The sequence below is a fragment of the Heterodontus francisci genome, chromosome 40, assembly GCF_036365525.1.
Source record: "Heterodontus francisci isolate sHetFra1 chromosome 40, sHetFra1.hap1, whole genome shotgun sequence".
In the NCBI taxonomy this organism is placed as follows: domain Eukaryota; kingdom Metazoa; phylum Chordata; class Chondrichthyes; order Heterodontiformes; family Heterodontidae; genus Heterodontus; species Heterodontus francisci.
This window is the reverse complement of record NC_090410.1, coordinates 10,721,266-10,745,119: the sequence shown is the minus strand read 5'-3', so window position 1 is coordinate 10,745,119 and position 23,854 is coordinate 10,721,266. Positions and strand designations below refer to the sequence as shown.

The 23,854-nt window shown below is 49.0% G+C and overlaps 1 protein-coding gene across 3 annotated transcripts; it reads left to right on the top strand.

The window, feature by feature from the left end:
• The first annotated feature begins 1,226 nt into the window (after window positions 1–1,226).
• On the top strand, window positions 1,227–15,069 carry rhoub (ras homolog family member Ub). 3 transcript variants are annotated; one of them, XM_068019033.1, is made up of 3 exons: window positions 1,227–1,724; window positions 10,379–10,437; window positions 11,385–15,069. In XM_068019033.1, the coding sequence occupies exons 1-3, from the start codon at window positions 1,505–1,507 to the stop codon at window positions 11,841–11,843; spliced, it is 738 nt and encodes a 245-aa protein (XP_067875134.1). In that variant the 5' UTR covers window positions 1,227–1,504; the 3' UTR covers window positions 11,844–15,069. The 3 variants fall into 3 exon arrangements, with proteins under 3 accessions (XP_067875134.1, XP_067875136.1, XP_067875135.1); XM_068019035.1 differs by having other exon boundaries at window positions 1,503–1,692; XM_068019034.1 differs by lacking the exon at window positions 1,227–1,724 and adding an exon at window positions 8,279–8,468.
• Window positions 15,070–23,854: the final 8,785 nt, after the last annotated feature.

Below are 23,854 nucleotides of genomic sequence, written 5' to 3'. Positions count from 1 at the left end.
TGTGTGAGAGAGCGGGTTAATGAGAGAGAGAGCGGGTTAATGAGAGAGAGAGCGGGTTAATGTGTGAGAGTGAGCGGGTTAATGTGTGAGAGAGCGGGTTAATGTGTGAGAGAGCGGGTTAATGTGTGAGAGAGAGCGGGTTAATGTGTGAGAGAGAGCGGGTTAATGTGTGAGAGAGCGGGTTAATGTGTGAGAGAGCGGGTTAATGTGTGAGAGAGCGGGTTAATGTGTGAGCGAGCGGGTTAATGTGTGAGGGAGTTTGTGTCAGAGATAGTAGATAATATCTGGACCCAGATCGAGTCATTCCGGTGGGAATAGGTTGTCGTGTCTGTGTCCTCAGTACCTTGCTCTACGGCAGCGAGGCCTGGACAACGTATGCCAGCCAAGAGCGACGTCTCAATTCATTCCATCTTCGCTGCCTTCGGAGAATACTTGGCATCAGGTGGCAGGACTATATCTCCAACACAGAAGTCCTTGAAGCGGCCAACATCCCCAGCTTATACACACTACTGAGTCAGCGGCGCTTGAGATGGCTTGGCCATGTGAGCCGCATGGAAGATGGCAGGATCCCCAAAGACACATTGTACAGCGAGTTCGCCACTGGTATCAGACCCACCGGCCGTCCATGTCTCCGTTATAAAGACGTCTGCAAACGCGACATGAAATCGTGTGACATTGATCACAAGTCGTGGGAGTCAGTTGCCAGCATTCGCCAGAGCTGGCGGGCAGCCATAAAGACAGGGCTAAATTGTGGCGAGTCGAAGAGACTTAGTAGTTGGCAGGAAAAAAGACAGAGGCGCAAGGGGAGAGCCAACTGTGCAACAGCCCCAACAAACAAATTTCTCTGCAGCACCTGTGGAAGAGCCTGTCACTCCAGAATTGGCCTTTATAGCCACTCCAGGCGCTGCTTCACAAACCACTGACCACCTCCAGGCGCGTATCCATTGTCTCTCGAGATAAGGAGGCCCAAAAGAAGGTTGTCGTGTACCCATATTTACAACGGACCTTTTACCCAGCCATCCAGAAAATTCTCAAAACCCAACACCCTCTCCCCCTGCACCGAATTCAGAGTGTGTGCTGCCCCTTTAAGAGTTGGGAGTTGTGTGGGAGGTTCCAATCCGAGAGAGGTCTGGTTTTTGAGCCTTTGGATCAGTTTCGGGAGGCGGAGACAAGTGACTGAGAGGCTTGGATTTATAAAAGGGACCGAGCAGAGAGGAGAGTTTGTATTGAGAGTTTTTGAACGCATGGGGGTGGGGGGGGATAGAGAGGAAGGATAGTGTTTCAGGAGGCGATTCCACAGCCAGCCCCTGATCCGTCAGTTCTTTCACTGCGTCAGTTTCAGCGAAATTGACAAGACGCGGGAAAAAAAAAGTTTGGAGAAACTTTTGCAAAAGTTTTTTTTTCCTTTAGTTTGGAGTTTAGAGCTAATTTGTCCAGTTTTATTCTATCTCTTGGGTGGAAGCGAATTTTCTTTTGAAAAATAAAACCTCTGCTGTCGTGAGTTATGCCTCCTCAGCATCTGTTGGATTATCGAGCGGGGTTTGCACCCCCAGTCCCGCCGCATAAACCCAAACGGACCGGCAGGCATGGCTGCCCGCAGGAACGATTTCTTAAATGCGTGTTACTGGGAGACGGAGCAGTTGGTAAAACGAGCCTGGTCGTCAGCTATACCACCAATGGTTATCCCACCAAGTATGTTCCCACCGCTTTTGATAACTTTTCTGGTATGTATTTAAAATATATATTAATTGGAGTTAATTTTATAGCGTTTAAGCTGCTTTAAGATGCCACATGTATGTATTTAATAATGAAGAATTTATATATCACCTTTTCGGATCTTCTAAAATGTATCAAAGGGGTTGCATGTTCAGTCAGTTACTGGAATGTGAAGGTACAAGCATTCATAAAGATCTCAAACTATTCAAGGGCCTTGTAGTGCTGTTAAGCACTATTGGAGTGTATAATGGCGAGTGCTAACATCAGCTTGGGGGAAAAAATGGTTTATGGCCTCGGTTTTAACGTCTCCTATTTACAAATCGGCGCCTCCGACAGTGCAGCACTCCCTCACTGCTGCAGTAGGGCGTCAGTCTAGATTGTGTCAACTGTGGGGCTTTTGAACCTTCTGATTTGGAGGTGAGTGCTGATGCTCCCAGTGCAGCAGTGCAGGGGTGCCGCACTGTCAGAGGCGCGGTATTTCATTGGAACCTTAAACCAAGGCCCCCTCGGGTGTATGTAAAAGATCCCATGACACAAATTTGAAGAAGAGCAGGGGAGTTCTCCCCATTGTCCTGGCTGTTTGTGGGAGCTTGCTGTGCACAAATTGGCTGCAGCATTTTTGATATTACAACAGTGACTACACTTCAAAAAGTACTTCATTGGCTGTAAGACATTTTTGGTCTGGTGATGGTGAAAGGTGCTATAGAAATGCAGGTCTTTCTTTTCTGTGTGTGTGCGAGAGAGGTAAATTCCCTCTACACTGTCCCCATCAAACACTCCCAGGACAGGTACAGCACGGGGTTAGATACAGAGTAAAGCTCCCTCTACTCTGTCCCCATCAAACTCTCTGAGGACAGGTACAGCACGGGGTTAGATACAGAGTAAAGCTCCCTCTACACTGTCCCCATCAAACACTCCCAGGGCAGGTACAGCACGGGGTTAGATACAGAGTAAAACTCTCTCTCTATATTCCTAAAGTTTGAACACCTATGTGTCATTTAGTGATGGCTCACTCCACATCCCTGCAGACTTTATTTGCTGTCTGTTTTAGTGCAATATCTGCCGAGCTCAGCATCCTAGCCCTTGGAATCTGTCTCTGTGTCTGGTACAAAACCCAAGGGGAGCTGATTACAGTGAAGGACAGTGAATCCATGTGACTTTGAAATGGGAGCTGATAACTGTGGGGATAGGTTTTTTAATTACATAATTGCTATGAACTTATTGGAGAATCCATAGTACAGAACAGCACCCAGCTGAGCGGGGGTGGGAGAGAACAGGAGATAAACAAGGAAGCAGAGTTTAGGTGAGGTTAACGTGTTTTAGAAGCTTATAACTCGGAGCAACAAGGGCAGACTGAGGGTGAGAAATGCAACAGCTTTAAGATTCATGCTTTATACAGGCATACTGCACGAGAGGAATAAAGTTAGGGTAAACCCCTTTTATAAATCTTTGATTAGGCGCCGGGGAAGGTATTTCGTCCAATTCTGAGCACCACACCTTTTAGGAAAGATGTCACGGCCTAGGAGAGGTTGCAGAGAAGATTTATCAGAATGGTGCCAGGGGTGTGGAGAGACTGGAGGTTCACAGAATTGTAACAGTGCAGAAGGAGGCCATTCAGCTCATCGTGCCTGCACAAACTTTCCGAAGGAGCATTTCACTCCCCGTAACCCTGTACATTCTTCCTTCTCATATAACTGTCTGAAGCTGGGGGTTGTTCTCCTTGGGACAGAGGAGGTTAAAGAGAGTCTTTAATAGAGGTGTTAAAAATCCTGAGGAGTTTTGATAGTGGAAATAAATTCTTATTTACTCCGGCTGGAGGGTCAGTAACCAGAGGACACAAATTAAGAAAATTGGCAAATGCTCCAGTGGGGCAAAAAGGATGTTTTTCATTACACAGTGAGTTGTTGTGATCTGGAATGCCCTGCCTGAAAGGGTGGCAGAAGCAGTAACTTTCAAAAGGGGAATTGGATAAATACCTGGAAAAGGAGAAAGTTGAAGATCAATGGGGAAACAGCAGGGGGCGTGGGGACAAATTAGATCACTCTTTCAAAGAGCCAGCACTAGCATGACGGGCCGAATGGCCTCCTGCAGTTCTGTAAGATTCTATAAAGAGTTGGATTAGGATCTGGAATGAGGAAGTTTTAGCAGGTACACAAAGAGGGAGGAGGTGTGTTTGAAGAAAGACATTTGAAGCTTGAGAGGAACCGGGGAGGGAATTTCTAGGGGGCACTAATTTGGGTAAGGAAATTTTGGCAAATACAGATGTGTGGCTGAACTTGGCAGATGTTGCAACAATGTGTGTTTTGTAAATGTCTCACCGTTGTCTCAGAGGGGCAGCAAGATCCCAGGCTTGATCCCTGGTGCTGAGGTACCAGATCACCCTCAGTGAAGGGACAGTGAGGAGGGGGTGTCTTCACTGCAAAGAGTAAATCAGTAGGGCCCCTCACAGGAAGGAGGCACGAGGGGAGGGGAGGGGTGGGGGTGGGGGTTGGGGGGGGGGGTGGTGCCGGTAGGGGAGCCAGCAGGAATGGATGTGAGGATCCTCACAGTTAAATAGCCAGGGAACATTTACTGTCGCAGCCCACACACAGAATGGGAAGTTGACTGCTGAACCAGAGGTCTACCTTAGATTGGCGTCAGCACTTGCAGGAGAAGGAAGAAACAGTGCATTTAAACAATGAGAAGGTTTCTGTGTGTAACCCAGGGGTCCCTGGGGGAGTGCGGTACATGGAGCCTGGTCCATGTTTCATTTTCCAGTGTGACCTTGTATGTGTTTTTTATTGTCAACATCTATTGTTTGTGCAGCTCGGTTTTCCTGTTTCCCCTCACTGGGGAAACAGGCTGTAAATGTCTATCTGTTTCAATCCCTTTCTTTTCAAAAACAAATAGATATTTTAGAAAAATATCTGAACTCCTAAATGAGTACGGTCGTTGATCTTATTTCCTGTCTTGGTGCTGAGGTTGTATAGCAGAAGCAGACAGCACATTCAGCCCTTGTGATTTCTTTTGTAAGGACTGTGTTCACTCGTTCAGTCCTCATCAGTGTATAGCATATAGGAACTTCAGGACCTTGTATATAACGTACCCCAGTGTTCCACAGTGACAGACCTGTCCCCGCCAGTGCTGTACCCCAGTGTTCCACAGTGACAGACTGTCCCCGCCAGTGCTGTACCCCAGTGTTCCGCAGTGACAGACCTGTCCCCGCCAGTGCTGTACCCCAGTGTTCCGCAGTGACAGACCTGTCCCCGCCAGTGCTGTACCCCAGTGTTCCGCAGTGGCAGACCTGTCCCCGCCAGTGCTGTACCCCAGTGTTCCGCAGTGGCAGACCTGTCCCCGCCAGTGCTGTACCCCAGTGTTCCGCAGTGGCAGACCTGTCCCCGCCAGTGCTGTACCCCAGTGTTCCGCAGTGGCAGACCTGTCCCCGCCAGTGCTGTACCCCAGTGTTCCGCAGTGGCAGACCTGTCCCCGCCAGTGCTGTACCCCAGTGTTCCGCAGTGGCAGACCTGTCCCCGCCAGTGCTGTACCCCAGTGTTCCGCAGTGGCAGACCTGTCCCCGCCAGTGCTGTACCCCAGTGTTCCGCAGTGGCAGACCTGTCCCCGCCAGTGCTGTACCCCAGTGTTCCGCAGTGGCAGACCTGTCCCCGCCAGTGCTGTACCCCAGTGTTCCGCAGTGGCAGACCTGTCCCCGCCAGTGCTGTACCCCAGTGTTCCGCAGTGGCAGACCTGTCCCCGCCAGTGCTGTACCCCAGTGTTCCGCAGTGGCAGACCTGTCCCCGCCAGTGCTGTACCCCAGTGTTCCGCAGTGGCAGACCTGTCCCCGCCAGTGCTGTACCCCAGTGTTCCGCAGTGGCAGACCTGTCCCCGCCAGTGCTGTACCCCAGTGTTCCGCAGTGGCAGACCTGTCCCCGCCAGTGCTGTACCCCAGTGTTCCGCAGTGGCAGACCTGTCCCCGCCAGTGCTGTACCCCAGTGTTCCGCAGTGGCAGACCTGTCCCCGCCAGTGCTGTACCCCAGTGTTCCGCAGTGGCAGACCTGTCCCCGCCAGTGCTGTACCCCAGTGTTCCGCAGTGGCAGACCTGTCCCCGCCAGTGCTGTACCCCAGTGTTCCGCAGTGGCAGACCTGTCCCCGCCAGTGCTGTACCCCAGTGTTCCGCAGTGGCAGACCTGTCCCCGCCAGTGCTGTACCCCAGTGTTCCGCAGTGGCAGACCTGTCCCCGCCAGTGCTGTACCCCAGTGTTCCGCAGTGGCAGACCTGTCCCCGCCAGTGCTGTACCCCAGTGTTCCGCAGTGGCAGACCTGTCCCCGCCAGTGCTGTACCCCAGTGTTCCGCAGTGGCAGACCTGTCCCCGCCAGTGCTGTACCCCAGTGTTCCGCAGTGGCAGACCTGTCCCCGCCAGTGCTGTACCCCAGTGTTCCGCAGTGGCAGACCTGTCCCCGCCAGTGCTGTACCCCAGTGTTCCGCAGTGGCAGACCTGTCCCCGCCAGTGCTGTACCCCAGTGTTCCGCAGTGGCAGACCTGTCCCCGCCAGTGCTGTACCCCAGTGTTCCGCAGTGGCAGACCTGTCCCCGCCAGTGCTGTACCCCAGTGTTCCGCAGTGGCAGACCTGTCCCCGCCAGTGCTGTACCCCAGTGTTCCGCAGCGGCAGACCTGTCCCCGCCAGTGCTGTACCCCAGTGTTCCGCAGCGGCAGACCTGTCCCCGCCAGTGCTGTACCCCAGTGTTCCGCAGCGGCAGACCTGTCCCCGCCAGTGCTGTACCCCAGTGTTCCGCAGCGGCAGACCTGTCCCCGCCAGTGCTGTACCCCAGTGTTCCGCAGCGGCAGACCTGTCCCCGCCAGTGCTGTACCCCAGTGTTCCGCAGCGGCAGACCTGTCCCCGCCAGTGCTGTACCCCAGTGTTCCGCAGTGGCGGTGCAGGGTCATTTAGTTTGAGCTTGATTTTAATCCCATTGCCTTATTTCAGTCTTAACACTGAAACCCCTGGCAGATTGAGCGCAGGGCCCTGTTTAACAAGAGTTACTAGCTGTGCATGTTCTGGTGTCAGGCTGGAGGTTGCGAAGTCTGTACCTGACGTAGCTGGGGAGAGGGAGTTGTGTATGAGAGGTGGGATGGAGTTGCTGGGGGATGTGTCGGAACTGGATCCACAGCCAGTGTAGTGCTGATGTTTCTGAATTGATACGCGCAGAGAGGCTAGGTGACTTCCATCTCCCTTAGCGAGCCGAGTGACCTCCATTTGCCACCTGCAGTGTGAATTGGGATTTGGAAATTGGGGCATCCCTCTAGCTTTCTGCCCGTGTCTGAATCGGAAGTGAAGCAACAATCAGTACATCACTGACGGAGTTATGAATGTGGGAGGCTCCTGATCTTTGCCTGGTTTCTGTAGCCTTTCTAAGAAGACTGACACATTTGAGCCACATTACACAAGGACAATGTCCCTAGAACATAATGTACTACTTGGGAAACGTACACGAGTGGCATCAAATGGTAAAATGTCAGTCCGATACAAAGTGTTATCTATAACAGTTTTATGTAGCGCTCTCAATGTAGTAAGATGTCCCGAGATGCTTTACAGGAGCATTATCAGATGTTGACACCAAGCCCCATTAGGAGGTATTGGAGACAGGTGACCAAAAGCTTGGTCAACGAGGTAGGTTTTGAGGAGGGTTTTAAAACAGGAGAGAGGGGTTTTAGGGAGGGAATTCCAGAGCTTGGGGCCCAGGCAGCTGAAGGCACGGTCGCCGATGTGCAGTGAAAGAAATTAGCAATGCACAAGAGGCCAGGATTGGAGGAGCGCAGAGATCCTGGAGGTTTTGTAAGGGGTGGAGGAGGTTACAGAGATCGGGAGAAGGAGAGTCCATGGAGGGGAATTTTGAATGTGAGAATTTTAATATTGTAATTGTATTGGATTGAGTCTTTTGAGTGCGGTGTCACCCATTCATTGGATCTAGGTTCCTCTGAAGGTTTGTCTAGTTAGAGATTGGATAGCTGAGATGGAGAGCAGGAAGGTGCATGTTCACTCCTAGATAATTAGCACTCGGATGAGCCACTGGAGGTGGGGATCTTTAGGAGAGTGGGGAGAACATTGATACTAAAAAGGGAGCTCGCCCTCTGTCTGTATTCTCTGTGAATTATTTTGCCAGTTCTGGCCTCTTGTGCATCCTTGATTTTAATTGCTTAATGATTGGTGGCTGTGTCTTCAGCTTTCTGGGGCCCGAAGCTCTGGAGTTCCCTCCCTAAACCTCTCTGCCTCTTTCTCCTCCATTAAGACGCTATTGCACACCCACCTCTTTGACCAAGCTTTTGGTTACCTGTCCTAACTCCTTATGTGCCTGGGTGTCAAATTTTTCTCATTGACGCCCCTGAGAAGCACCTTGGGATGTTTTATTATGTTAAAGGTGCTCATTAGACTCATAGAGAGAGAGTTACAGCACCGAAACAGGCCCTTCGGCCCAACGAGTCGGCGCTGACCATCAACCACCCATTTATACTAATCCTACATTAATCCCATTTTTTTCCCCCTCACGTCCTCACCTTCCCTCAATTCTCCTACCACCTACTTACGCTAGGGGCAATTTTTACCATGGCCAATTTACCTATCAACCCGCAAGTCTTTGGCATGTGGGAGGAAACCGGAGCACCTGGAGGAAACCCACGCAGACGCAGGGAGAACTTGCAAACTCCGCACAGGCAGTACCCAGAACCGAACCCGGGTCGCTGGAGCTGTGAGGCTGCGGTGCTAACCACTGTGCCGCCTGGTGAGAGATTGCCATAAATGCAAGGATTTGTTGCTGTTGGTATCTTGGTACTCCTATGGTGGGTAGATCTGGTAACGGTGCATAGATTAACTTCCCCGCTTCAGATAATCTTCTGGAAACTGCTGCCGCCCACCTGGGGCTCCAGTGCCCGGGTACCTCGCCCACTCTTCATGGCTGAACCCAGACAGTGGGCACATTGCGGCAGGCAATTCAACTGGGGAGGGCAACCTCACTGCCAAGTTCCAGCCAGCTTTGCCAATCAGAAGTGAAGCCTCTGGCTGAGCCATTCCTTCCCCCACTAGTCTGAAGATCGCTGTGCGTGATTGCAGTGCCATTGTGCTAGCTGAGATCAATGAGCACAACAGAAACCCAAGGTCAAGCTTGGGGGGCCTCCTCGCTCTGGCACATCAAAAGGTTTATTTGTTCTCTTCAGTCACTGATACCATCCTGTTAGTATTGAGAGAGAGGGTAACTAGAGAGTGTCACCAGCTGAACTCCATCTGCACAACAGATTTGAACTTCCTCCTGTCAGTCCTCGTTCGTAAGACTGTTGGACCTTGACTCCCTCGATTTTTTTTTCACTGTTGCTTTACCCTGGGGCCTGTTCCCTTTGATCTCTCACCAGGCGTATTTGCACACAGTGCTGACTGCAATCTCCTGCCCAGGATAGTTGCTGCGGTACCAAGTCTAAAGTCTTTGTTTGCATCTGATTTCCACGAATAGCTTTTGAAATAAGCCACGTCCATTCTTATTGTGTATATGTGTGTGTGTGTTTTTATTCCCCCCCCCTCCCCCAATCCCAGTTCTTTTGAAGATTTCATATTGATTTTGTTCCTCGTCACTGCAACCATCATCATCCCCTGTAAATTTCCCCCCCCTCTCCCAAAGCCCAAGGTGCTGACTCCACCCTTGGTGTTTGCCTTCACTCAGTGCCCAGTAGCCATGTTCATGTCTTGTGTCAAGGTAGTGGTTGCTGGAGGCTGTTGATGGGGGTTGTCTGTCTGACGTCCTCACTCAAAAACCTTCCCAGGTTCAAGTGCGGGTCAGGAGCTGCCAGCCCTGCAGGATTGTCCTGGCGCCTCCAGGAAAGAAAAGAAGGAACTTGCATTTATATAGCACCATTCGCGACCTCCAGACTTCCCAAAGCGCTTTACAGCCAATTGAAGCACTTTTTTTTCTCTCCCCCCAGATGTAGTCACTGTTGTGTAATGTAGCAAACATTTAAACTCAAGGACACGGCTGTACCTGGGATTTCTGAACCTCTGTCCTGTGGGTGAATAAAGTAATATTTGAATTTATATAGTGCCTTTCACACACTCCGGGCATCCCGAAGCGATTTACAGCCAATGAGGTACTTTTTGAAGTGGAGTTACTGCTGTCATGTAGGAAACACAGCAGCCAATTTGTGCACAGCAAGCTCCCACAAACAGCAATGTGATAGTGACCAGATCATCTATTTTTAACTGATGTTGGTTGAGAAATAAATAATGGCCCTGATTTTCTCTTGAAAATAGTGTCATGGAATCTTTTGTATCCACCTAAGAGGGCAGACAGGGCCTCGGTTTAACGTCCGATCAGCAAGACAGCACCTCTGATAGTGCGAAGCACCCTCCGGTACCGCACTGGGCGTTATCAGCCCAGCTCTGGAGTGGGACTCGAACCCAGGACCGGCTGACACAAGGGTGACATTGCTCCCCGCTGAGCTACAGCTGACGCATCACGTAGGAATCATGCTGGGCTGAATGAGTTCCTCCGAAAGCCGATCAGGAACCCAGTGATTATTCAAGTTAAATGTTCCATCTCTGAAATCCATGACATCAGCATTGAGTTAAACCTGATACAAGTGGCAGGAGCATTCTGCTCCCTTAACAATTATTCTAAATTAAGCTTGCTTTTTTTTTATGTTGTAGCTGTTGTTCAAGTCGATGGGACCCCGATCAGACTGCAGCTGTGTGACACTGCTGGCCAAGTAAGTAACTAGTAATCGTTTTTCTCCTATTCACTCATCCTCGTTGTCGGGGCATCCCATAGCGCTTTGCAATCAATGGATTACTTTGGAAGTACAGTGACTGTTATGTCAGGAAGTACAGCAGCCAACTTACCTGCAACAAGCTGCAACTGGGACAGAAGATTAGCTCATCTGTTTTTTTTTAAGTGATGTTGATTAAAGGATAAATATTAGGCAGGACACTGAGGAGAACTCCCCTGTTCTTCTGCCAGTAGTGCTCTGGATCTATTACCTGAAGTGTCAGACGGGACCTCCGTTTTTAACATCCAATGCTCAAGGCAACACCTGCGGCAGTGCAGCACTCCCCCAGCACTGCAGTGGACTGAGAGCCTAAATTTTGTGCTCGTTTCTATGGAGTGGGACTTGAACGCGCAACCTTCTGACTCTGAACCACTTTCACTCACTCACTGGCGCGCTCTTTTTTTTTTTTTTCTTTTGCGAGCGCTCTTTTTTTTTCTCTCGTCTGCTTTTTTTTCTCTTGTGCGTGATCTCTCGCGCACGTGCACTCTCTCATTTCTCTTTAGAGCGCACTTTTTTTTGCGCGCTCGCACCTGCAGTTATTCAGTAGCCAGCATACCAACCTCCAGTCACTTTGGGTACCTCATTGGCCACTTGTGTTGTCGTGACAAACCCGGGAATCGTTCAGCATGTGGGAAGTGGGTAGGAAGTGTTGCTCTTTAGTGAGTCAGTCAAGAAATAATGATCAGGAACAGGAATCTTGGAGAAAATATTTCTTTCTGCCAGGAGTGCGGAGGCCACTTGTATTTCTGCTCATTACTGTCCTAATCTGCTAACTTGTTACAGTTTTGGGATCTCATCCATGTTGGTTTTAGCATCGCATTGAGGAGGCCACTTACCTGTTTATTGACCTTAAACCTTCTCTCTTTCCTCCTCCTCTATCTATGCAGGATGAATTTGACAAGCTCCGACACTTTTGCTACCACAAAACCGATGTGTTCCTGCTCTGCTTCAGCGTGGTTAGCCCCTCGTCCTTCCAGAACATCGCCGAGAAGTGGATGCCCGAGATCCGCCATCACTGCCCCACTGCTCCCGTTGTCCTGGTGGGTACCCAGTGTGACCTCCGCGAGGATGTGAAAGTCCTGATCGAGCTGGCCAAGTGCAAGGAGAAGCCGGTGCCCCAGGGGGCTGCCCGGGTGCTGGCTGAGAAGATTGACGCGGTGGCTTACGTGGAGTGCTCCTCGCTGACGCAGAAGAACCTGAAGGAAGTCTTTGACATGGCCATCTTGTGCGGCCTACGCTACGCTGACAGCCGGGCAAGCAGCGAGTGCAAAATGAAAATGTTGACTGCCAACAAAATGAGGACCCTGTCAAAATCCTGGTGGAAAAAGTACGTCTGTATTGTATGATAATTGGGAATGGGGAGTGGAAATGGCCGGACTTTCATAGACTTGTTGGACTTCTAAAAAGAGGAATGGGGGAAGCCCAGTTGGGCAAGGAGGAAGCGCTTGAACTCTGTCCTAGTAATAATTTGATAATACGAGAATTATTGTTTTTGACGAATGGTTCGATTGCTATCTTTGTCACCAAGTTTTGAAAGGAAGACTCTTGGAGGGGTGGGGGTGGGGCGGCCTCAAATTGTCCTCCGTATCGCAAGGTAGGGAATGGCGGGGGGGGGGTGGGTGGAAGTGTCATCCAGGATTCTTTCTCCTGATCATTGTCCGGTCGGCCCTCTTCGAAACTCCACCTGCTGTGTGGACAAAGAGCGAGGCGGTTAGGGGGGATATGGAGGAGTTGGGCTGTGATGCCTGCCACAGTCGAATTGCCTGTCACACGCGCTTATGGGCTGTTTGGCTGAGGGAAATCCCACCCCCCCCCCCCCCCCCCCCCCCATGCCTCCCCCAGGGCTTGCTTAATCAGTGCCTGCAAGAGAAAACTTGGGAGAGCGGGCTGGAGTAGAAAGGAGAATCTGAACAAATCTCTCAAATCCTTTTTATAATTTCTGCCCCCACCCCCCGCGTTTGTACTAAACCTCATTTTTAATTGGAGAGAAAAGAACTTTCATTTCTATAGCGCCTTTCACGACCTCCAGGATGTTTCAAAGCGCTTTACAGCCACTGAAATACTTTTTGAAGTCTAGTCACTGTTGTGATGTCGGCAATTGAGGCAGCCACTTTGCGCACAGCAAGATCCCACAAACAGCAAGGTGATGATGACCGGATCATGATATTGGTTGAGAGGTAAATATTAACCAGACCTGCCTTCAAAATAGTGGTCAAGGGGTCCTTAACATCCACCTAAGTTAAGTACTGTTGGGAATTGAAAGCCACTCTTCAGCGGAGCCATTGGAAGTAATTTTTTTTTGTTGAAACTATCTGAAATTCGTTGACAATCTGATTCTGTTGTCAGTGCCTCAATTGTTCTTAAATTTCTCCTTGAATGTAGCAACACAGACTCCTTTTGTCGCTTGCAGACACAGACGGTAGTTAACATTACTGACAACAAGGGGCTTTCGATTCTCTTGACGTTAATCAATGTCTGAGGCCCTGTTGCCCCGGCAACAGCTACTTTTGTCTACTCAAAATGGCCACTCCGTGTGTATATTTGTGTGTTTGAGAGACTGGGATTGCCATCGAAAGCATTTGCCTCAGACAGAACAGCTTGAGAATGATACTCGTTTTTTTTTCTGAGTCAGCTTGGAGGGGGATGGGGAGGTTTTTCTTGAGATTCCCACACCGAGCAGAAGTCCGAAGCAACTTTTGTGCGAAATTGCAAATGTCGCAGACAAACTGGGTTCCGAACACCCTGCTTTTTAATATAACTGGGGCCCCCCCCAGATGAGAAAACTCTGTTGTAATTCTTAAAACAGGTGGCCCAAACCTTGAGATTAGGCCTCGGTGAAAATGCCATTGTGTGGTTTACACACACTCCCTCCCCCCGGCAAGTTAATAACCTCACTGTAATGAAGCTGGAAAAATAAACCGCCTTGAATAATTTGACACTTAATGACTGGAATACGCAAGTGAGGAGAAACCAGTAGTCCCGTAACCAATGGCAACCGTGACCGCCAACCAACAAACAATTGGAAGTGGCCTAGAAGGCAGCCGCAGCCAGCTTAAATTAAAATGTTAGAAAAGAAGTGCCCTTCAGGGAACTATCTTTGGCTGCTAGATTGCATGCTGGCAAGGTTTACACTGTTTTATTAAGTTCCTGTGATTATTCCACACTCTTTTTTTTCTCTCTGCTGCTGTTTGGCCTTTTTAATATTATGGAGCAAGTCCCCTTTGCTGCCAACTCGCCCCATTTCTGCAATGCCTGGCTCTCTGACCTTGCCACTCCTAAGTGGGGGATTTAGACCGTCAACTCACCTGCGCTGGGCAGACTCTGCCCACCTGCATTAGATGACACTTTGCTATGAACGCATCGGTTAGGCTGGCAGGGTCATTTCACAGAATCTCGCAACTGTTACAGCACAGAAGGAGGCCATTCGGCCCATCGTGTCTGTACCGGCTCTCCTAACGAGCATCTCACCCAGTGCCACTCCCCTGCCTTCTCCCCTCCCCCTAACCCTGCGCATTCTCCCTTTTCAGATAACTGTCTAATTCCCTTTTTGAATGCTTCAATTGAACCTGCCTCCACCACCTCCTCAGGCAGCGCATTCCAGACCTTAACCACTCGCTGCGTGAAAAAGTCTTTCCTCCTGTCGTGTTTTTTTTTTTTTGTTGCTTCTTTTACCAATCATTTTGAATCTGTGCCCTCTCGTTCTCGATCCTTTCACGAGTGGGAACAGTTTCTCCCTATCTACTCTGTCCAGATCCCTCATGATGTTGCACACGTCTATCAAATCTCCTCTCGGCCTTCTCTTCTCTAAGGAAAACAGTCCGAACTTCTCCAATCTATCTTCGTAACTGAGGTTCCTCATCCCTGGAATCATCCTGCACCCTCTCTAACGTATTCACATCCTACGTAAAGTGAGGTGCCCAGAACTGGACGCACGGTTGCCCCTCGTGGTGCCTCTCGCCATCTGTGCAATGAGGTTAGTGGGTGTAATTTAGCTCAGTGGTGACTCAATCTGGGCATGGGACCAGGGTGGGGGTGGGGCAGAAGGTGGTGGTGCGAGTGGGGGTGGCAACAATGGAAAGACCTACTATTTTTGATAGTGAAGCTGGGTTGGCAGGGAATCGGGTGGCAACACTGGGAAAGGGGATAAAGATGAGATGTGTTTCTAACTGACTAGGAATCAGCATCTAATGGCTTAAATTCTCCCAGTGCAAAAAGGGAGAAAGTTAGGGGAGAAAATCTGAGAAAGGTAGAGGCAAAAATATATTTCTGGTCTCATTTGACTGGGAATACAGGAGGTGTGTGAAATACTATGAGGTGCTTCTTTTTTTGCAGAAGCTTCTAATGGTTAATGCGAAGGTTGTGTCAAACCTACAGAACGACTGTCTTGGGTCAATCCAGCCCAGGTGCTTCTTACAAGCAAGATAACTGTCTGTGTACTGGGGCTCTGATCGCTCGGGAGACTCTGTGTTGTTTTATGCGGAGCACTGCTTTATAAGCAGTTGGTTTCGACGGTTGCAGTGTGATTTGAGACAAAATAAAATAAAAATGATTTCTGCATTTTGGAAGGAAAAAGTTTGTTTAGCCTGTGCTGTCTGTTTTCGTGTCACAAATACGCTTGTTCTCAGTGGAAAAGTGTCGCCATTTATCGGGTGTACTCCTTTTTTTAAAAGAAAAAGAAGACTTGCATTTATATAGCGCCTTTCACGACCATTGGACGTTCGAAGCACTTTACACCAATGAGGTACTTTTTGAATTGTAGTCACTGTTGTGATGTAGGACTTCTGGGCAGACCAGAGCACACAGTCACTCCTGGATCACATCAGAGCTGTCTGTCTCTTGCTCTGTCTGTGTCTCTCTTTCTCTTTTTCTCTCCCTCTCTCCCTGCATTGAGTGTCTGCCTGTTTGTCCTCATTTCTCTCTTCATCTCTGTTTGTCTCTATCTCTAATTCCCTCTCCATCTACTGTTACGACCGAGGTGGGAGGAGTGCACTGTCTTTTCTAGTTCCACTTCACCACGAGTCACAACATATATTTAAATGTTTACCCAGTTACCGATGGGGTCAATCATAGACTCTACTCTTTATCCCAGAAAAAAAGACACCAACCAGGTTTCTTTAATAAACAACAAAATTATCAGTTTATTATCAAACAAGACTTATCCAATAACGAAACAATGCATTAACACACAGATTGAAATATGAAAGTTCCCTTTTTAAATTCCCCCCACACACACAATACAGAAATTCTCTCTTCAGAGGTCTGTTACAAAAAAGAATACTTTGGCCAAATACTTGCTAATTCTTGAAGAAATAAAGAACTGATATGGAAGGTAGTCTGTTATCCCTCTTGGTCTGGTGTCCTGGTATATGGAGACTGGTTACTGAGATTCTTTTTTTTTTTAAAGCAGTTCTTTTCAGGCGGCATTGAGAATTAATCTGACCAGTTTTGCGGGAGAGATACAGCACCAGGGATTTTAGCTCTCCCACACTGGATCTTTGTAGGGTTTTTTCATAAAGGTAGAGAAAGACCTGAACTGGGTGACTTCCTTTTCTTTGGCAGGCAAAACACCAACTGTCTTCAAAACAGTTCACACCCCAACTGACTTGAAAATAATATCTTCCCCAAACAGAAAGTCAACCTCCTGACCTCTGTAAACCTTGACATGTGGCTTCTCTGTAAACATCTTCCCAGGTCACCAAGGATTCAGTTGTTTATTGAGCTTAAAGCACAACATCTCAAGTGTCCTTTCAGTGAACTTGGTTTTTAAAAAAAAAAACACATCCGTGAAATCTTTTCAGTTTTAACACAAGTCCTCAAAAAATAAATTAAAAATGGAAGCACTTTCATAACACTATCCCTTCTTGTTCTCTCTCTCTCCGTTTTCCAGTCCTCTCTTTGCCAACCTGTTTCTCTCTTTTGTTCCATCTATGTCGTTGCTCGTTTTACAAAAGCTTCCAAATTGCCACAAAATGTTTTGTAGTTGAAATGAACTCATTTGGATGGAAATAAAGGCGATGAGAATCTCTCCGATTGCCCACAACTAACAGAGAAGTGAATATACACTCCAAACATCAACATTTCATTCCGTGTCTGCTTATCAGCATTTCTCGAGGAAACATCCACATTTTCCACTGGTCTTGGGAGGTTTTCAGTCTTAACTAACCAGAGTGTCAGAACCAAAGATCAGATTGGGAGTTTTCTTTCTCACATTGAGCGTTGCACAGAACTTGAGGCAAGACGTTTCTATTATTTTGAAAAATGAGTTTGATGCTTTCAGAGAGTTGGGCTTGTAAGTGTATTTGATCGTTTTCCCCCTTCTCCCCACCCCCCCTCCCCCCCCCCCGCAAAAATAAAACTTCATTTTGGAATGAAATTGCTAGGGCTGACATTTACTGCGGTCATTGTGAGGGCTGCAGCTGCTTTTTCAAGATATCAAGGGAATTTCCTTGATTTGAAAAGCTTTATCTAAATAGTCCTGTTACTGCAGTTATGGAATTTCCAGCGTTTGCAAATAAAAGGAACCAGGGTGGAGTGGTGATAAGCTTTATCTTTTATTTAACAAAACAATGATTGAAGTTTAGGATTCTAGTGCTATTGGGGTAGATAAAGAAAAACTTTTATGTTTATATAGCGCCTTTCACTGCTGACAATGAATTGGGTACTTTTGGAAGTGTAGTCACTGTTATAATGTGGAAAATAGGGTCTTTTACATCCACCTCAGAGGGCAAACGGTGCCTCCGACAGTGCAGCACTCCCTCATTACTGCACTGTGTCAGCCTGGATTTTTGTGCTCAGCCTTGTGATTCAGAGCCGAGAGTGCTACCAATGGAGCCGCAACTGGCCCAAAGAGCCAGCACAGACGCGATGGGCTGATTGGCCTCCTGTGCTGCAGGATTCAATGAATGTGAGGTTAGGATGTATGGGTGGGGTGGGGTGGGGGTGGGTGGGGGGGGGGGGTGGTTATCCCTTCTTGTGTTCATATTCTCATTTATGGTTCACGTTGCTCCCTTTGACTAGAGTTAGGACGAAATACACTTGTGTTACAGCTCCTGAATGGGTGAGAATAGGTTCGGCTCTGACACTCAGCACGGTCAAATACAACAACTTGCATTTATATAGCGTCTTTAACAAAATAAATCATTCCAAGGTGCTTCACAGGAGCGCCATTAAACAAAATTTGACATGGAGCCACATAAGACATTAGGGACAGGCGACCAAAATCTTGGTCAAAGAGGTAGGTTTCAGGGAGCGTCTTAAAGGAGGAGAGAGAGAGGCGGAGCGGTTTAAGGAGGGAATTTCGGAGTGTAGGGCCCCGGCAGTTAAAGGCATAGCTGCCAATGATGGAGCGATTAAAATCAGGAGCATATAAAGGGCAGAATTGGTGGAATGCAGAGACCTTGGAGGGATGTAGGGCTGGGGGAATCCACAAACACACACCCACGCACGCACGCACAAGCCCCCCATGCAAAGGAAATCATCAAATTGTATTGCGCAGAAGGAGGCCATTCAGCCCCACGAACCTGTGCCAGCTCTTTGTAAGAGCTGTCCAATTTGTCCCATTCCCCTGCTCCATTCCCGTAGCCTGGAAAATCTTGCCCCAGTTCCCGTGAAAAGGTTGACCTTTTTCTTCAGTCTCTGCTCCCAACTGAATCCTCTTGTCGACGGGGTTCAACGGAATGAAACTTCTCTCTACCATTCCCTTCATCCCATCGAAAGAAGCCGCTTTTGTGAGATTTCTGGACTTGTTGGTGCATTCCCCTCAGCTTCCGATGGCGGAACAGTGGGAGGGCAGCCAGGGATGCTTTGCTCCCCGATACGCACAGTCTCCTGGAATCAGGGCAGCAGGTTAAACGTGCCTGTAACTTAGCTGTCAATGTCACATTGGGCAATGCCGTTACCGGACAAACAGAGGAGGAAAACTGCGGAACACCTCTGCATGGTTGTCCCAGAAAGCACAAGGCAATGAAGTTTGACTGACACTCGGTCTTTTGTTTGCTGTGGGCACAGGCTTGTTTCTGGTGCAGTGAGAGCTCAGTGTGTTCTGCCAAGCTCTGATGTTTGGGTGAGAACAGCCCTGAGCTGAGGCAGCCAGAGGGACAGGGAGAACTTAAAACTAGTTTGTGTGCGTGTGTGTGTGTGTGTGTGTGTGTGTGCACTAGCGTAGTTGTGCATCTGTGCACATGCATCCATCTGATTGTGTTTTGTGCGTGTACATCTGTGTTTGTTACGTGCATTCGTCTATCTGTTGTATGTGCATGCATTTGTTTGTACATGTTATGTGCATCTGTTGTATGTGTTGTGTGCATCTGTGTGTGTGCGGGTTGTGTCCGCATGCATCTCTGTGTGCATGTTGCAGGCACATGCATCTGTATGTGTTGTGTGTGCATGCACCTGTATGTGCACATGTTGCGTGTGTGTGCATGTGTACATGTTGCATATGCTTTTGTTCTTTCCCAAGTTTTTCTGCCCTCCCCTGAAGGTGCTGACTCTTATTGGGCCAGGTTTCCACAGTCACTGATTTCCCTCAGGAATAATGGTCCTGGCTATTTGACCACAGAGGCATCACACCCGAGCCCAACCCTGACCTTACACAGCTGACCCACACATGGACTAATGAAGGAGTGGGTAATGTTCCGATGTGGGGAGATGGTTGCCCCTCCCTCTCCTTAAAGCTAAGGACTGTTCCAGCACCCTCCCTACTGCCAGCTCAGCTCAGGGCCTGACCAGAGGATTGAACCTGTCATCTTGCGCACTTGTGGGGCTTAGTACCAGGGACTCGCTGAGTCATCTGGGGGAGATTAACACTGCTTTGAGGAGATTATTTTCTCACTTACACAACTGGTTCCTCACAGCTGTGACCAGGAGAGGCCAAATCCATGCACAGGCGCTAATTCAGAGAGCAAGGCAAGATTCATTTTGTGCCTTTCAGAGGCAAATCAAAACATTTTAACCCTTGCCAGTCTGGGCTGAGTTAGCTGAACTTAGTTGGCAGTAGGATTAGGGAGGGTGAGAAAAGAAAAAATCAGCCAGAATTCCTGACGAGGGGGTTGTCAACTCTGGTTGAACATGTTCCTGGAGGTTTTATTACCTCTAGACGCCCCAACCGGTCAAATAGCCCATTTCAAATATTTATAACTAAGAAACTGAAGTGTTCAAAACCACATCATTTTGTTAATGCCCTGGTGATTTTTAACCCTAGCTTTTGCTCACAGCACTGTCACCTGTTCATTCAAGGAGACTCCAGGGCAATCCTGGAGGGATTGGCAACCCTTGTTTCCGCTCCTGTTCATTACTGCATAGCCTGCGCTTGGGAGGTAATTCCACTCCTGCCCCTTCACCCCCCCCTACCCAGGTCCAATATTTTGCTGACACTCTGCCTGGGCTCACTCACCGGAAATGGGAATGAGAGTGAACTGGGTGCCCCTTGGTCCCACGCAAGAGGCAGCGATTCGGGAGAGAGAGTCGACAGGAATAATGTTTCAGCGGGCGTGTCAAAAGTGGGAGCGGGGCCAAACAGCGACATTTTCTTAAATAAAAGCAACAAAGTGCTGGAAACGCTCAGCAGGTCTGGCAGCATCCGGGAAGAGAGAAACAGAGTTAACGTTTCGCGCCGATAACCCTGGGTCATATATTTGTCAACATTTTCTCAATGGAGTAAGTGGCAAAACAGACTGGAGCCGCCAGCACAGTGAGACGGGTATCACCAAATGCTCTGCTCACAGATGGGGGAGCATAGGGCTCAAGGTCGGAGAGGGTTTTGCACTCTGTCTGATGCTTTCACACTGACACCAAGAGCTGCAGAAGCACTATAGCAAATCCTTTAGCTCAGTCCCACCCTTGCTAACTAATCCACTTGTACTTCTCAACAGAAAGATCCTTTCTTTTCACTTTAACTCTACTCCCCCTCCCTCCCTTCCTGAAGGAGCTGCCTCTCACTGAGGTATAAACCCCACAAGGATTCGGCACCCATTCCTACCAGCCATTCTTCCCGTATGAGCCTAAATAATTTGGGTTGGTGATCTATTTTGCTAAGTCTGGGAGGGTAGCACTGTCAGGCCTGATTGCATCTCACACAGACCATGAAATGAGACTTGGTTGCAATGTCTTTCCATTACTAAATAGCCCAGTGACACGCACTGGAAGAAATTAAAACTTGCATTTATGTAGCGCCTTTCACGGTCTCAGCTTGTCCCAAATGCTTTGCAGCCAACATGAAGTGTGGACACTGTTGCCATACAGGAGTCGCAGCGGCCAATTTGCACACAGCAAGATCCCACAAGCAGCAGCGAGCCATTGATGATTGGTTGTCGATTGGGGGGCAAAATATTGACCCGGAATCCAGGGAGAACTCCCCGACTCTTTCTTGAAATAGTGCCGCAGGCTCTGTCGCATCCGCCTGAGAAGGCAGGTGAAGTCACCGCTCAACTCAAAAGATGGCACCGGCAGCAGTGCAGCACTCCCTCAGTACCGCGCTGGGAGTGCCAGCCTGGAATTTTTGTGCTCACGTCCCTGGAGTGAGACTTGAACTCACAAGCTGAGGTGTGTGAAATCATAAGTGGGCTCCCTCCGGAGCAGAGCCGAAGCAAGGAGGTTTGAATAGAAAGCTGGGTCTTGATGGCGCGATTCCCTTGTTAAGGGTTAACAGCCACAGTGCTCAGTCAGTCAGTCAGCAGGCTCCTCTGCTCCTGGTACAAAGGCCATTTATTCTGCCAGAACATTACATCATCAGATCTGCTGCAGTCAGCCAGAGTTCCAACCCTTCAGGGGACAACTTAGCCCAAGATAATCGACTGGCTGTGAGCACAACCTGTTAACCCCTGCACTCCCCCAGCTTTATTTTCCGTGACCTTGCAGGAAAGCAGTGGGTTTCCCAGCTCGGAACTGCTTGACGTTTTGCAGTCGGCTTGCAGAGGGGCAATCGCCATGTCAGTGTCGAGCATAAGAAAGAACTAGCAAAGCATCGGAACCCGGCCTGATTTATAAGTGTTGCAGGGAAGATACGAGCTCACGGCATAATAGAGGCTCCATTCCGTTTTCAATTTGGATTTAGAATTTCCCCATCCCGGCCCTCAATCGTGTCTCTACCTCCTCCAAAACTATGGTGTCATCAAGGCTGCAGTATCTCTATTGAAATGGCCATGTTTCAAATGGCAGAGGTACCATAACCACCCCTGAAGTCAGCTGGGACTCAGTGGGGAGCACTCTCACCTCCAGTCAGAAGGTTCGAGACCCAAGCCAGTGACTGGAGCACGCAATCTAGCACTGCACTGCTGGAGCTGCCGTTTCCTTGGAAGGGGTGTTTAAATTAAAGCCCTAGCCTTCCCGCGCAGCTGCGTTTGAAAGATCCCGTGGTGCTGCTCAAAGAAGAGCAGGGGTGGTGTCCTGGGCCAGTACTTATCCCTCAGCCAACACCATCAGAAACAGGATAAAGGGGGTCATTCATCCCATTGTGGGATCTTGCTGTGCCCAACTTGGCTGCTGCATTTCCGACATTGCGACACATTCTATCGTTTGTAGGCGTCCGTTCAGATGATCAGTCGCTGTTGTAATGTCGGAGACGCGGCAGCCAATTTTGCGCACAGCAAGATCCCACAATGAGTAATGTGATAATGGCCACGTCATTCTGCTTTTTTGCGATGTTGGTTGAGGGATTATTATTATCCAGGACACCAGGGAGAACCCCAGCCCCCCCACCCCCCTCCCACCACCGTTTTCCTTTGAAGTAGTGCCGCAGGACGTTTTTACGTCCTGAGGGGGCAGACGAGGCTTCGGTCTGACGTCTCACCCGAAAGGCGGCACCTCTGACAGGGTGGCACTCCCTCAGTATTGACGACCCGGATTTTTGTGCTCAAGTCTCTGTCTTGGGTCTCGAACCTTCTGTCTCAGAGGCGAGAGTGCTGAGTGACACGCTCAATCGACAGCACTAAAACGAGATCATCAATCCTACATGTAGGTGGGATCTTGCTGTGTGCCATTATTTGCCACATTTCCTCCTTTTACAACAGTCACTGCGCTTCAAAAGTACTTCATTGGCTGTAAAGCATTTCGGGATGACCTGAGGTCGTGAAAGGTGCTACATAAATGCAAGTCTTGCTTTTATGGGCATTCACTATTCCCACAGCACCTTACCAGGCTAATGTGTGAGCCAGAGCCATTTGTACCACAGGCTGGTATTATATTAGTCTGTAATCTTTACTCACTAGGCTGTCAAACCGGGGGTTCGTGGATGTGGGCGGAAGGGAAAATGGGTCTAAATGCAGGATTCAATTGTACAGAATTTAAGGCCGTGTAAGCTCGTGTTACCTCTTCACCTCCTTTGCTGCTGTTTGAAGTACAGGAGAGTGACAGAGTGCAGACCCCCAGCCCTGGGTCCACCCTGGAAACTTGCAAATCAACCTTGGTTTACGGGTTAAGCCACTTCAGAGAAAATGACTCACCCTGCTTGACACACGTTATCTGTTTAATTTATGGCCGGCTGTTTTATCTTTAAACAAACACGGCTTTTGTTATTTAACTCCAGTCCAAACTGGAGTGCTTTCCAGCCCCTGTTCTGTTCAGGGATGACTGATACTGGAGGTCTCGATGGGCTGGCTCTCATTTCTCGGGGCAACACTCCTTCAGCTTATCGGTTACCTCCTCGCCCCTGTCTTTGCTCGGAATTCTCCGTAGCACAAACCTGAGCGTGGCCTCATGATGTGATTCCGGCACGGAGCTGGTTTCCCGTGGAAGCGGGTCCACTATGCGTTTGGGGACTTCCGAAAGGGATCGGGATGCGGGGAGCTGGGATAGTGCTGTTCATCTGAATTCAGCCCATTTACCTTGTGGGGATTGTATGGGATGGCGGGATGGGTTGCAGAGTTAAAGCCCCTCCAGAACTCTGCTGCTTCATATCCGAACACACACCAAGTCCCACTCACCCACCAACTACTGTGCTCACTGGTCTACATTGACTCCCAGTCCGGCAACACCTCGATTTTAACATTTTCAATCTCGCCTTAAAATCCCCCAATGGCCTCACCCCTCCCCCTCCCCCATCTCAGTAACATCCTACAGCCATCTCCAATTTTAATCACTCTACCACTGGTGGCCCTGCCTTCAGCTAGGAATTCCCTCCATAGACCTCACTACCTCTATCTTCTGCTTTAAGAAGCTCCCTAACCCTAACCTTAACCCCAACCTTGACTTTAACCCTAACCTTAACCCTAACCCTAAACCTTAACCTTAACCTACTGCTTTAAGCAAGTTTTTGGTCACCTGGCCTAATATCGCCTTATTTGGTTGGATGCCAAATTCTGTTTGATGTTGCTGTGAAGTGCCTTGGGACATTTTATTACATTAAAGGCACTAGATTAATGCA

Excerpts from the sequence above, each read along its gene's own strand:
- rhoub (XM_068019033.1), top strand. The coding sequence starts at position 1,505 with ATGCCTCCTCAGCATCTGTTGGATTATCGAGCGGGGTTTGCACCCCCA. Across the intron at positions 1,725-10,378 it reads CGCTTTTGATAACTTTTCTG|CTGTTGTTCAAGTCGATGGG; the intron begins GTATGTATTTAA and ends TTTATGTTGTAG. Across the intron at positions 10,438-11,384 it reads TGTGTGACACTGCTGGCCAA|GATGAATTTGACAAGCTCCG; the intron begins GTAAGTAACTAG and ends CTATCTATGCAG.